The following is a 14,602-nucleotide window of genomic DNA, read 5'->3' on the forward strand; positions in this document are numbered from 1 at the left end:
ATCTCACTGCAAGATCCGCGATTTAAGTTCCATATCAGACCTTGACTACATCGGTGTTGATCCAAAACATATGCGGAGGGGTATCGGCAAAATCCTTCTAAACTGGGGCATTGATCAAGCAGTGAAGGAGAATCGTGACTGTTATTTGATTGCGACACCTGCAGGGCAACCTTTCTATGCTGCATCTGGATTCCAGGTCCTAAGAGTTTTGAAGATATTTGGGGTAGATCACTATTCCATGTTACTCAAGCACGATGGATCGAAATCTGTTACTTCACCTTAATAGGGGGGAAAAAGGCATTGTTAATAAGCCGTCGAATAACAGGTCACAGGATCAATGATACAGTTTTGACGTTCGATGGGAAGCGATATATTCATGTAGCTCCTCGATATAATTTCCGGATTCAACTTGTTCGATCATTCATATCCGTCGTACAGAAAATATTCTTTGGTTATAAGTAAACTCCCAGCCCAAGCATTTATATCACACTCCTTGGTATACGACGAACTGTCCCCAAACGCAGAAAATCGACAACAAGTCGAACGCTCAGTTTCCGCCCACTGGTACACCCATGGTCAGAAGTCCACCCCAATTGCCAATGAAGCCCGCCACATGATTGGCCTTCTGGCTCTTCTCTCGATTTCTCTCTTCTCTAGCATATACACAGACTGCGGTCAATACCAGAAGTCCGCACCAGTCGATGTCGCGGGTGGCGTTTTCGCTGTATACTTCCAACATCCCAAACTCGGAGACGCCCGTCGCCGCTCCAGCAAAGCGAGCAATGATATTTTTATCGCTGTCCACAAGCTTCAATCTTCGATCAGGCGACGTTCTTCCGCCAAGTGCTTCCGCATCGTGCATCCACTTGAGCCCCTTGTGTCGTCCATCCTTAGTCTCTAGCGCGTACGATGCGGATGAACCCAGCCCGTTCCGCGTCAGCTTGACTTCAGTGCCGTCACCGAGTTGGCAGTCTAGAAATTTACCCATCACAACCTGGATTAGGCAATGCCCGACAACATCGCTGGAAGTAGCATTCGAATCGACGGATCGGTGAACTGCAACATCTATCGTGTCTCGGAAGCCTCTCGGTCGCGAAAGAATGATGCTGTATGCGTGAAAGGTTGAAGGAGTCGGTGCGACTTTGAGCTTGCCATTTAAAGACTGCGTGATGTGGTAGGTCACAATAGGATCGTCTGACACTTTTGAGGTGGTGTCTTTGGACTTATGTTTGAATAGCCCCATTTTCTGCTGGACTTGATGATGGATTGGAACGTGGAATTACTGTTGGCATCGCCTTCATTTGGATGAAGTTATGACCAAAGTCATGCTTGAGGTGGCTATAGTTTTGAAAGAAGGCGACGCCAAGTGACGTATGTATGCATGGGTGTCCAAGTTGGCTGCAACACTCTGTCTCAACAGGAGGTGGTGACGGGTAATTTAGCGAGGGGTTGTGGTGCTGATCCCTGGCATAACCTCTGGCAATGGCTGGGTGAGGGAGGATCATGCAGATCAGCAATGCTGAACGACAGTGGCGGTAGACTCAACATAGTTGATAGTACCACCACTCCAGGGATATGCAGCGCTGCGTGCGTCGAGCTAATGGCGCTGATTAATGATGCAACGTATAGTTGACGTGTATTTGAATTTATCTCGATAACGTGGTTGCAAATGGAGCAACGCAAGCTCGTCAACCTTCTAGCCAAATTACAATGGACAGGCTCAAAGGATCAAAAAGACAGTACTGTCAGATATCTAGGCGCCGGGAGTACCGTCGCTTCCGTCTGATTGGCGCTGACAGGACTCAGGAGTGTGGCTGAGCATGTAACAAAATGTTACAACTTCCGCTCTTCGTGAGCAAGGCTGTAAATTGTTGTTCCCGATGTTGTTACTTTTCAACATAAGTGTCAAAGGTGAAAACACTATTTACACAGCGATATAATAGGAAAGTAGTCATGAGACTGGTAAACACGGAGACTTTGCGTCTCGAGTTCTTCGAGGCAAATATGCCGGTGTACGCTACCTTGTCTCACACATGGGGGGACGAGGAGATCTTATATGAAGACTTGCATGGGGCGTCTTCATTACCAATAACAAAGAAAGGATGGGGAAAATTCGCGGGCAGCTGTGCTCGAGCAAAGCAGGATGGCTACGAGTACATATGGATCGACACTTGTTGCATTAACAAAAGCAGCAGCGCTGAACTTTCTGAATCTATCAACGCCATGTTCCAATTGTATCAAAACTCTCATATATGTTATGCCTATCTTTTCGATTGCAGACGCCCGGGCTGGAACAACCCTACAAGCGCAATATTGGGAAGCAGGTGGTTCAGTCGGGGTTGGACTTTGCAAGAACTCATAGCTCCAGAAGATGTCCTGCTTGTTGATGAACAGTGGAACAACATTGGACGAAAAAGCGAAAGGCCTTGGTGCAAACTCCTGAGTAAGAAGACGTCTGTACCTGAAAGCATCTTCCAGTGGAAAAAAGAGCCTTCTTGCTACCGATGCATCAAAAACGAATCTCTCTGGAGAAGTGGTGCTTTGCGCCACCAGTGTAATATATGCAACACTCATAATGCCGAAAGGTTGTCGAAATATTTAAAGAAGTTCAGCGTATATGAACGGATGACATGGGCATGCAGCAGGATGACTACCCGGCCGGAAGACGAGGCTTATTGTCTGCTTGGGATATTTGATGTCAATATGCCATTACTATATGGGGAAGGCCACAAGGCATTTGATCGACTTCAGAAGGAGATAATGCTCAGATCGAACGACCAGTCTATACTAGTTCGAGAACCCTCAGCGCGGGTCCTCGCCACGGGTCCAAAGGATTTCATCGGGAGGGAGACGATTTTCCCCCCTCAACAGTCATTCTCGTCAATCCAAGAAAAGTCCCACATGCGCCCAACGTCAGACAGCATCGAACTGGGTGTATTTCTCTGTCCAGTACGAGAGATGCGCGGAGATACTGGCCAAAAGACAAACTTCTTTGTCGGGATTTAAATTGCACATTGAGTGATAAGGTTACACGTCCATGTTTGCTGCTGCGGTCACTGGGGAGCAATTATTACGAGTCATATGGAGTCAGAACCACTGCATCACCGGGAAAATCTCAACGTTTCCCACCACCCCCAATGTTTACCACTCCCCAAGACCAGGGTTTCCTTTTAAGTAAGTCTTTATAGAGTTTATTCCCCCCAAATGCTCTAGTGAGTGGTTTCATGCTGTGCCATTAGCAATAGATTGATATTAACTCACTGTCCTGGATCTTCAATCTCATGATGACCAGTCATACCTAAAGCATTCGATTTGCATGACCGGACAATTCAGATCATTTACTTGGTTGACCAAGACTACCGATATAATGCTGAAACCGAAGGGCCACTAATTCGCTTGAGCAGTCATATGATGTGCAGGGCCAAGCATAGGTTCCTGGGTTGCAAAGACAGCGTAATGGTCTATGACTGTAAGACCGTTAGCATCCAGAGCAAGGACAAACACACAGGGAGCGCGGGCGGAGTGTTCACAATTACAGGGATACCTGGTTTACCAACACTCTATGTCTTGTGGTACTTCAGAGATAAGGGCCCTTGGAAGATATCTTTGACACATACAGAGAACGACAATATTATCTGGGCCATCCCTTCGAGGAGTGAAGAACTTCTGCCAGAGAGAGGCATTCCAAAGCTTGAAGAGCAAGCTCATCAAATTCTATTGGTACAGAGCAGGACGAAATATGACGCTGTCCCCGACCTCGGCTTAGAAGCGGATCAATTCTTGGCATGTGGCACTACCTACTACCGCACTAGAGTTACCAGGGAAGATTTTCTGGGACAGAAATATTATGAAATTGTTCTGGATTCCGTAGGTGATGAGGTGGATCAACATGCCATAGAGACTAGCACAGCATCTAGGGAAGCTCTATACGCTTTCCTCGAAGAGGCGTAAAGTCGATAGTTGGTGGCGAAGATGACTTATCCCCATTTTTGAGCGTAAAGAATTACGGATCAGGTCTTAATGAAATTAAAAGCACTAGCTATGTTCAACAGTATTACTTACGACATATGTCTTCTGACTAACTTAAGTGTATTAGTATCTCGTAAGTTCTGGCGACCCTTCTGCTCTTGGGAAAGAGAATTTGGTCTCAACAAAGACTTTCTGCATATCATCCTCCTTCGCATCGAACTTGTAGTAAACAGTGTCCAGATCCTCCAATCTAACGCGATGGGAGACCATCTGAAGTGGTTCCAAATTGCCATTGCGAATCTCTTCTAGCAGATACTCCCAGTACTTAAGCACTGGCGCTTGACCATTACCAATAAGACGAATTCCACGCTGCATGAGGGAACCGATTGCGAGGTGATTAGTCTGCAGTGTAATTAGCGCTTTGGACCTTGAAATCACAACGACTTAGACTCACATATCCGACATAAACACCAGTGATACCGCATCGGCCGTAATTCCTCACGCCCTGGATCATCTCGTTGAGAATTTCACTTGTGTCAGTCTCTGCGCCGAGCTGCATCTCAATCCAGTGCATCCACCCCTTGGCATACTCGCCGGCAGCGCACTCAAGCGCGCAGTCAGGACCACGGCCGCCACAGAGCTCCTTGAGCTTGCTAACGATGGTGTCCTTGTTGGTCACACCGAAACTGAGCTTCTTGAAGTCTAGTACTTCCAGCTTATCAGCATGTTTTGAAGGCCATCGGCTCTTTATGAAGCTGAGACGTGGCTCTGTGTCGATAAAGATGACTTTGCTGGCACCCTCGTTTAGTGCAAATATGCCTGCCATTTGGCCAATGGGACCTGCACCAAAGATGGCGACCTGATCGTTCGGATAGACGGCGGTGTCCTTGACGCAGTTGTATGAGGTGGCTAGGACATCTGACAGATAAAGCGCCTTCTCGTCGGGGACATCGTCGGGTATCTCGAGGAGGTTGACATCACCGATGGGAACACGCACATACTCAGCCTGACCGCCAGCGAAGCCGCCGGTGAAATGCGAATAACCAAACATGGCGGCGGTTTGTGTGCCATACATGGCCTTGGCTGTGCTATTTGAGTTCGTCTTCTCACATTGTGAAGAGAGTTTTTGCTTGCAGAAGAAGCACTCTCCGCATGCAATCTGGAAGGAGGCGACATAGCGCTTGCCGACCTTGATATTCTTCACTTCCGGGCCGACTTCATCAACGACACCACAGAACTCGTGACCGAGAATATCATCTGTGTTCATCTGAACGACGGCACCTAATATGTATAAGCGTATGGTTAACCAACGAGTGGATATGCTTCCGTACCGTGCAGCAGATGCAAGTCACTACCGCAGACTGTACTTCCCGTGACCTTGAGGATCACGTCCTTGGGCTCAAGAATGCGCGGCTTGGGCATATCCTTGACCTTGACTTTCTGCTTGCCCTGCCATGTAAGGGCCTTCATGGTCTCACTCGGGTCTCCGGTCTCCTTGTAGCTAGCGACATCTTGCTGGATGATCGAGCTACCGTCATGGCCAATGGCCTGCTCGGCGGCATAAGCTGCTCTAGAGGTTGCCATTGCGATAATACGAATAACAAGATTGTATCTTGATGTATCAATGTACCTGAGCCGTAAGGGTTCTCAGTTTAGATTCATGTGAAATCATCTCAGTCCAAGGGGTACTGAGACGTGCTATATAAAGCGATCCTAGCCCAGTCCACCTCGCCTCCCAGCACCTAGAACAACAGCGTCACGCACCGAGTGCATACTGTATTTGGAACAATCGGTCACTACTAAGCAATGACTTTTATTCGTATGACGATCAAAGTCGTCATCTCTTACACTCTGAGGGGCATCTCAATGGGAGTGTTAGTGCCCCGCAGCTCATCGACGTCATGGATGTTTAGGGCGCCCTATCTGCCGCCTTAGAGGCTGAAACCCTTCTCCACATCTATCATCCAGCCCTAGAAAGCGGTACACTACTGCACTAATAGGAAGCCGGGCAATGAATTTAGGGCGCTGCCAATCACTGCATGCAGCTCTTAAGCTTATTTGGTTATGTTCAGCTCGCGACTCGGCTGCAGATAATCCCGCGGCTCTCCCACTTTACGGAGGTTTTATTCCGCTTTGATATTTGATATTTGATATTGTTTCTCAGTGATCGTCGTCAGTTTTGACTGATAACTAACAGAGGCAAAGCTAGGGGCGCGAATGGCTTGGTCAGCCATCTAAGCCAACGCTCTCGTTCAATAATGACCAAAACGCTGTATCTACGCCCTGGAAAGCCCATTCGTAGCCTTCTGCGGCGACATCGGGAGCCAGCAGATCTCCCTCGTTATTGACCGGCGCATTTGGCTGCATGGTGCCGTCTGCAGACGCGAGGAGAGACGGCGCACTAAAGGAGATGTCGCTGCAGAAAGCCAGCGCGGTTGGGTCAATATCTATGCACCGTGGGTCAACCGAAGATGATGCCCCGGCTGGATCAGCCTTGGAGACGTTGATCGTTCCAAGAAAAGGGACATTGAGATGCACACCGTCGTCCCACCCTGCTGGTCCCTGCTCAAGGGACACGACCTCCTCGGTGCCAGCCTTGATAATGATAGGCAACATCTGCTTGATGATCTCGCAGGATTCACCAGAGAGCTTATCCTTGTTCAGGTTTTGAATGTGTTCCATCCTTTTTCTGGTCTTTTCGACGAGTTCTCTATCTTCCCGGCATCTCTTCTCGTACAGAGGCCCGGTAGGCTCAGCCTTTCGTCGACGGAGGTAACCAAGGAGAAGAGTCATGGTTGCGATCAGTGCAGCGTAGTCAACTCTGCGACAGGAGAATGCCGAGACGTTCAATGACCGGAAGACGATAAACCTCTTGAGGACATCTCGACACGCTTTCATGGCGGTGCATTTGTTGAAATCGTACCGGCTCTCGTTCGGCTCGCGTAGCATATACGGCAAGTGCAGCAGAACAAGCATCGTCGAGTGATGAATCTGGAGAATCATCTGGGCCGTGTATTCGTATATCTCGCCGGGCTTGTCGAATGGATCCATCTTCGGAATCTCCCACCAGCTCTCGCCCATAGTCTTCGCGGCCTCGTCGAGCTCGTAGCATATTTCCTGTGTCAAAGAATATGCTCGTTTGCCCTTGGCTTGGTTCCGCTCGATGATCTTCGCAGATAGATAGGTGTGGATCTTCTCTAGGCGTTCCATCGGAGTGTCCCGCGAATGAGCCACGCTGTAAAGGAAGCTGTTGTCGTCCGTACCGTGCTGCAAGCCGAGCAGGAGCGAGAGGTATCGATCAGAGTTGATGATGCGGTACCAGAGAAACTCGGCCGTCGGTCGTTCTTGTGGTGGTGTCTGGGGGTTGCAGGACCGGAAGGCTCTCTTTTGGCCACGGTCAATGCCCATCAGTTGACCAAGACACATCGCCCGCCGGAAGCTGATCCATGCCTTGCGCAGGTTACCAGCATTGGCTTGGTAGTAGCCCTGGAGGAGCAGGCATTCTAGGCCCTCACTATAGCCTACCAACTCATCATTGCTCGTGACAAGAGTAGACGTGGTAACCATCCTATGCATCATATCTAAGACGGAGATCTCAAGTCCCAGACCCTCCCAGCTGAAAGATGGAGGTAATAACTGGATGCAAATGAGTAGTTGGATGACACGCTTAGCCAATATCAGGGGGTGGCTCGATACTGGTGGGATGACGGCCAGATTGGCTGGTGTCTCCCCTTTCCCATCTAATGCATCCGCTGAGCTTTGAAACATAGTCGCGACGTACGGAGCGCCGGGACTGGAAGAGACAATAGCATCTACGATTGCCTGCGAGGGAAGCACAGAACGCAAGACTGTACAGACCCAGAAATGCTTTGGAGGTGGCAGTTCCCGAGTTGCGGCCGTCGACGCCGTGCCGGGGCCCGATTCCGGAGTCATCATGGGTGCTGGCTCTGTCGGTGGCTGCAGGAGAGTGGATGCATTGTTGTTCCGCATTGCAAGCAACGCTGCGACAGGACCATCACTGGATGTGGCGGCATCAAGGACATCTATAGATGAATCCCGAGCTTCCTGCATCCAGGGAGAAATCGACCTGGTCATCCGCCTGGGCGGTTCTGGTGCGATCCTATCCACGAGCCTCTCCATCATGTGCTCCAGCCTATCGAGGCGGCGAGTGAGCGCCGGTTCAGGCTTCTGGCCGGGCTCGAGAACACCGTCGTCGTCGAACTCCTGGCTCTTACAAGTGCTCCCTCGCGTCTTGCAGCCAATGCATACTGTGTCGTCCGATGTGTCAAACTGACACCGGACCTTCCGCCTTCTGCCTGTAGAGTTGTTAGAAGCATGCCTTCACCCTCTGGCATTTAGACTTGCATTCCCAGCAACTATGCGTCCCCTTGCGAACTTTCCGCCTCTTCGCCTCCTGCTGCTCATGGTCGGACATTTCGAGCCGATTATAGATACCTCATAATCGTCGTTCGCAAAGCCGCAATTTTTCTTAGCCAAACCGAATAATAAATTTTGGGTCACAAAAAAACCAGTGTTTAGAGATTGTAACTTGTTGCTTGTAAGTTGACGCGTGATATGTGAGAGACTGAGCAATGAGAGTTGTTATTCAACACTTGGAGAAACTAGGAGGGGCATCATGCTGTATTTCGTTATTTTGGTCCGTTCGTTCGGCCGACGAGTCGGGCGAACTGTTGCCTTCGCTGACATAACCAGAGGCTAGAGATAGTGGCTTATCGGCCATAGAGGATGGCAAGACGGGTAACCACCACAGAATCCGTCGTATAAAGCGAATTAAAGCGAATTGAAGGGCATCACACGGTGACGAAGAGTGTCAGCTTGCCACACTTGTGGCCCTGTGAGATGCCCGGCCTCGTCAGCGACAGTGTATGCTGTCCAGTACAGATGCTACCTCTCCTGTTATCTGATCTCAGACGGCCACTGGTGCACGTCCACGGCAGTGGAGATCCGGACTTTCCCCTTTTAGTCACCGCGCGGCCACGGACACGGGCAAGACAAGCGCCGTTGGACTTGACAAGATCCGCCTCCGCGCGTGTAGAGAGACGACAGGATCTCGGGACATGCCTAAGATGAAAGTCGAGGTGGAAAGGATGCGCTTATGCTTGATTTGCTTGTTGAGGACCTAAGGAGTCAAGTAGGGCACTCGTAGATGGCTACGGCGGGCGACTTGTCCCCAAAGAGCAGAAACCGCCGTGGAACGCCGTGGCGTTCGGCGCTCCGTGGAGGATTTTGTATTGTGAAGACGCTTAGGTAACATGCCATGCCTTTGAAATCGCTCAATTCAGCTAAGTGGATTGAAATGTCACGTTCGGTCCGTTAGTCAGGTCCAGCCCATTTTGATGGGGCTATTGGAATAGCCGGCACAATGAGCCTGCTTTCGCGTAGCAGTACCTGTACCTGGGAGGCTGCCTGAAATAACCTGAATGTGCAGTCTCTTCCTGTATAGGTACGAACAGCTAACAAAGGGGGTGGATGAGGACAGCCTCATGATGTACGTATGAGCCGGGTTAGGAGAGCCATGATTCAAAACTGACTATACCGTTTCGTAGTCCAGATTGAAGACTACGTCTTGATTATCAAGACGCTCCGACGTATGCGCCCTGCGAGCCATGTAGGCCGAGGCTCTGAACATCACTCTGAAGCTAAAGGCGACTGTTTGAGATTGCTGGGACCCGATCCAGGCGGATACTTCTCAATCGCATCACAATAGCTTTTTACTGCTGCTTGATAATCCAGTTCTTCCCTGGTGTTGCTGTTCCTGTTGACAAACATGTAGATAATTGGGATGCCATATATAAGATCTCGCCTGAAGACCAGCGGCGTGGTCGAGGTGACTGTCTTTGCCTGGCACCACCAGCATCTGTCAACAACACCATCACCACCTGTCCAAAATGTCTCCTCCACGATATGAGTACGTTACGAAGGTTAGCAGCGAGCCGCTTGCCGAACCCCTGACCTTCCACTTCTCCAAGAGGACGGCTAAAAATCGATTCATGAACACCGCCATGGCAGAGATGTTGTCGACTTGGGACAAAGAGAACATCGAAGCTAGAGGCATCCCCACTAAGGAACTCATCGAGCTATATCGACGGTATGTCTCTTTTTCTTGCTGCCCTCTCTTGACTTCTGTTGCTGACGCCTGGGTAGATGGGGTGAGGGCGAATGGGGTCTCCTCCATACCGGGAATATGATGATCGATTACCACCAGATGTCGAGTGCAGGCGATGCATTGATCCCGCCTGATGCGCCCTTTGAGGGCGATCGTTTCGAGGCATTCAAGGCTATGGCTGCTGCTGCAAAGGCACACGGCAGCTTGATCATTGCACAGGTCTCACATCCAGGACGCCAAATTTCTGCGAAGCAAACCACTGAGTCTATCTCAGCGTCAGCTGTCCAACTTGGTTCGTCGTCTTGACCGCATCAAACACGATTAGATATTGACGAGCTTGTTTGGACAGAGCCTAAGTTAGGAATGACATACGCTCCAACGCGCGCCGCAACCCAAAAAGATATCGACCAGGTGATCGAAGGCTTTGCCCATGCCGCCGCCTACCTAGAAGCCGCCGGCTTCGACGGCATCAACCTTCACGGTGCTCACGGCTACCTTCTCGCCCAGTTCCTTAGCAAGACCACGAATAAGCGTACTGATAAATATGGAGGAAGTATGACCAACCGCATGCGTCTTATCACCGAGGTGTGCGCGGCGATTCGGGCCCGGACGAAGCCTAGCTTCATTCTCTCTGCCAAGCTGAACAGCGTCGAGTTCCAGTCCGGCGGCCTCACCCCCGACGAGGCCTCGGAGCTGGTAAGCGCGCTGCAAGAGACGGCTGCTATCGACTTCGTCGAACTCAGCGGCGGCACGGCCGAAGAACTGGGAATGGATTGGAAGAAGGAGTCGACACGCAGACGAGAGGCATACTTCCTAGAATTTGCAGAGCAGATAGCCCCGGCTCTAGGCTCCAAAGAGCAACGTAGGACCAAGGTTTATCTTACAGGAGGTCTGCGCTCAGTTGGCGCCATGGTCGCCGTCCTCGAAAAGATGGATGGCGTTGGACTGGCGAAACCGGCAGCACAGGAACCCCAGCTGGCCAAGATGATTCTGGCCGGAGAGGTAGAGGGCGCGATCAAACAACCGCCCCTTTTCGAGCAGGAGTATATTCTTGGCTTGATGGCAGCCGGCACGCAACTCCGTATGATCGGTCAGGGGAAGGCACCCTTTGACATAAGTGACCCCGAGCAGGCCGCTCAATTCCAGAAGGACCTAACGGCACACTTCACTGCGCTGGCTGAGGATGGAGACAAAGGCACCAAGTATGGATATGCCGAGTATACAGGGCCCACGAAGCCATACGAGGCGGCGTGAGGCGGTGGTGCGATGATCCACGATGATGATTGCAAGCCTGTTTGCTATTTGAATTAGATTCTGCCAATTAGACCACAACTCATGTCTTGAACGTTCCAATTTCCAATTCTTCCCCGTATAAGTCCGGAGATGTTTGATATCGTTAAGGGTACAGCCCGGAGCTCTTGGGTGGTGCACGACTCGTTATCTCCAGCCTTACCAGGCAGGGTCCGCCGAGTTAGAGGAGGCTCGTACTCTGAGTCCATTGCAGGGTCGCGCTCAGAGAGGCGTGCAGCGCGCTAGGCGGGTAGGTGCGGTGGACATAAGGAAAAGGTACGCTAATCGCACCTCATTTGTAATCAGTGGAGCCGAAGCGGCACCAGTAGGCTCGTTTTAAGTTACCTTGAATAACTTCTTGGCCTGACATAAGCGCTCGACTCTTTCTGGCGAAAGATGGCTCTTATTATAGCTTGTCTTGATTGTGAAAGCGTACATATTCGTCAATTAAAAAAGGAGAGGAAGGGAGCGATATTTCTTAAAAAGTCCATCGAATGCAAAGTCGTCCCAGAAAAACCACCACGGCATTCGCACCGAAGACATGATGGAAATCGTCTCGCAAGTTAACCGGCGCAAAGGCAAGTATTCGCTGAAGAGCGCGATGTTAAACGGCAATGAAAAGAACCAGAACTGACTTACTCACTCTAGCCTGTGATCTATGTTTTACGAAAAAGATCAAATGTGACATGTTGAAGCCGACATGCTCCAATTGTCAACTCTATAGAGCAGACTGCAGAACCACGGCGGTCAGGAGGCGTGTCCCAAATCCTAGGGAGAAGGAGCGAGAGCGAGAGCAGCCTGCCCCTCGAGCGTCATCGTCGTCTGCTCCTCTAGAAAACCAAGAGGAGTGGGCATCCTTGTTCCCTTATATCCCGAAAGTAAGGTGCTGACCCGGTGCAGACCATCTCGCATGCGGGCGCTAGAGGACCGTCTTGCTCGCATCGAATCACAGCTGGGCCAGGTCGTCGCCGTGGCCTCCGCGGCGGTCACGGCAGGATCGAGAAACACTCCGCCCGCACATACACACCCAAGCCCGGCAGGAGCCGCGGCGACCCCTAACTACCTCAGCAGTGATGACCTCGGTGCGTTCCTCCAAGGACTCAGCCCGGCGCCCGACTGGGAGTTTGAACATCCCGTGGCACAACACCAGCTGCCTCCTTTGGACGAGATTCTCCCAATGATTGACAGTTATTTTATGCACTTCAATTCCATCATCCCGCTCTTCCAGCAGCCCGCTTTCATGCGCATGCTACACGACTACTACCACTCTCCATCTGCTGCCGCCGCGGATTCCCGGCATGCTGTCTGGGCTGCTGTCAACATCGTGTTGGCCTTGGCCTACCGCATGCCAGGCCGTGCGACGCAAGATAGCGCCGCCACGGATCGCTTGCCGTCAGACCGGGACGAGCATGTGTCGAGATACCTTCAAAATGCCCAGAGCGCACTCAGCCAACTAGTGACGAGAGATGAGGATCTCCTTGGTCTCCAAGTTCTACTCGGGATGGTCATACTGTTTTCTAGTACTGGGGACTCCCGTCCATCTCTAGTACTCATTGGGACTGCAGTTCGACTGGCACACCGCCTCCGACTTCAGTCTCGAGAACCCCAGGCTATGTTCTCTCCCGAAGTCAATTTGCAGCGTTCAAGGATCTTCTGGATCACTTACATGCTAGATAAAGATATCAGCTTGCGACATCAGACACCCGCCCTACAAAATGATAATGACATTGACCTCGACCTTCCACCTGTAACACCAAAGGACGGAGCTGGCGATCTGTACACGACAGACGGCATCATCCGGTTCAATGTGTTTAGAGCTCGTGTGCAGCTCGGACATATTCAAGGCTTGATTTATGACACACTGTTCTCAACACGAAGTGCCAGATTGCTTCCCCAACAGCGCAACCAGCAGATTATGCGTCTCGAGGGGTTGCTGGAAGATTGGCGACATTGTATACCGCAAGCACTACAGCTAGACAATGTGGTCGACAACCTTGGAAGGGTCGGGCTGGCGCATATGTCGACACTGCACCATGGATATCTGACTTGTTTGGTCATGATTCATGGTATATACAGCCACAGTTCCGACTGGATACGACGGATTAGTAGCTATTCCATTGTCACCCTTGGAGACTGCGAGATACCCGGTGGAGGTCGTTGCATGGTACAGCAATCTCCGTGGCCGAGGAGTTGGGTCAAATGTGTTGGCGTAAGCCGACAGTGTCTGAAATTGATGGCGAGTATGGCGCAGAACGATTGTACCGTATGGTGAGTAAAGTCTTCTTTGTTTTGCTGACTCGCTCTGGATATGGCCATTGCTCACCAAGCCACAAAGGTTGAATGGGTGCGCGTACATCTCGGGGCTCATTATCCTGCTCGCGAACATGTTCGAGACTCCAGACGCGGATACCGTCGAGATGGACCAAGAGCTCACGACAGAGGCCATTAAGGTCTTCGACCAGATGAAAGCAACGGCGAACAACGAGTTCATGACGAGGATTCATGTGATTGTTGAGGACTTGGGGCGACGCGCCCGCCACGCCGTTGAGAAGATTGCGATCAAAAAGAAGAATGCAGAAGAGGCAGGAGTGCCCTGGATCCCGACCCAAGAACTCCAGCGCTTGACGCAGGATCAAGACTCCGTTCTGCGCTCAGATGATGACCTAGCAGGACTGTCTGCATTCGATAGCCAACCAGGAACAAATACTGGTGGCATCCCAAATCTGTTCGCTGGGAACACTGGCTCGCCTTTCGTAAGTAGACGTTTCCTCGCCTGACTGTCATCTTGCCAGTCAAGTACTCGGGTTGCTATCCCTATAGAGGCATGCTGACAGGCTTTGGCGATTTAGCAGCACCAAGATTGGGTCTACTCTGACCTTACGAACCCATTCGGGACAAGCATGGGCTATGGGAACGCACACTCTTTTGCTGATGATGTCGCGGTAACATCAGCAGCTGCCGATCCACGCGCAGGGCTGATGTTCCTGGGATGAAGACGAGCGACGAAGATAACAGCATTACAGCCAGCATAGAAATTTAGCCCCATTCACATGCCTCGATAAGAGAGACTGGGAATAGCTTCATCGGTCACCGGCCGGGGATCAGAAAGTTGACATTGGCGATCAGAGTAGAATTGAGCTATTGTGGCTGGAGCTTTCGGATTCGGCGACACTTGGCAGGAGCTTGGGACAGACTCTGGCACGCCAGGCACGGGTA

At 51.0% G+C, this 14,602-nt stretch overlaps 4 protein-coding genes across 4 annotated transcripts; 2 read left to right on the forward strand and 2 right to left on the reverse strand.

Moving 5' to 3' along the window:
* Positions 1-4,092: 4,092 nt before the first annotated feature.
* UCRPA7_5032 (putative s- glutathione dehydrogenase protein) lies at positions 4,093-5,553 on the reverse strand (the record flags this gene model as incomplete). Its single annotated transcript, XM_007917582.1, has 3 exons — positions 4,093-4,371; positions 4,424-5,250; positions 5,337-5,553. 3 exons carry the CDS (start codon positions 5,551-5,553, stop codon positions 4,093-4,095), a joined length of 1,323 nt encoding a protein of 440 aa, XP_007915773.1.
* Positions 5,554-6,195: 642 nt separating this feature from the next.
* On the reverse strand, positions 6,196-7,548 carry UCRPA7_5033 (putative c6 zinc finger domain containing protein; the record flags this gene model as incomplete). Its single annotated transcript, XM_007917583.1, has 1 exon — positions 6,196-7,548. One exon carries the CDS (start codon positions 7,546-7,548, stop codon positions 6,196-6,198), a length of 1,353 nt encoding a protein of 450 aa, XP_007915774.1.
* Positions 7,549-9,878: 2,330 nt separating this feature from the next.
* UCRPA7_5034 (putative nadh oxidase protein) lies at positions 9,879-11,350 on the forward strand (the record flags this gene model as incomplete). The annotated part of the gene is made up of 3 exons (XM_007917584.1): positions 9,879-10,078; positions 10,135-10,388; positions 10,446-11,350. The coding sequence occupies 3 exons, from the start codon at positions 9,879-9,881 to the stop codon at positions 11,348-11,350; spliced, it is 1,359 nt and encodes a 452-aa protein (XP_007915775.1).
* Positions 11,351-13,726: 2,376 nt separating this feature from the next.
* Positions 13,727-14,379, forward strand: UCRPA7_5035 (hypothetical protein; the record flags this gene model as incomplete). Its single annotated transcript, XM_007917585.1, has 3 exons — positions 13,727-13,730; positions 13,787-14,139; positions 14,236-14,379. The coding sequence occupies 3 exons, from the start codon at positions 13,727-13,729 to the stop codon at positions 14,377-14,379; spliced, it is 501 nt and encodes a 166-aa protein (XP_007915776.1).
* Between the last annotated feature and the right edge of the window lie 223 nt (positions 14,380-14,602).

The sequence above is a fragment of the Phaeoacremonium minimum genome, assembly GCF_000392275.1.
Source record: "Phaeoacremonium minimum UCRPA7 unplaced genomic scaffold PA7_03_scaffold_379, whole genome shotgun sequence".
Taxonomy (NCBI): Eukaryota; Fungi; Ascomycota; class Sordariomycetes; order Togniniales; family Togniniaceae; genus Phaeoacremonium; species Phaeoacremonium minimum.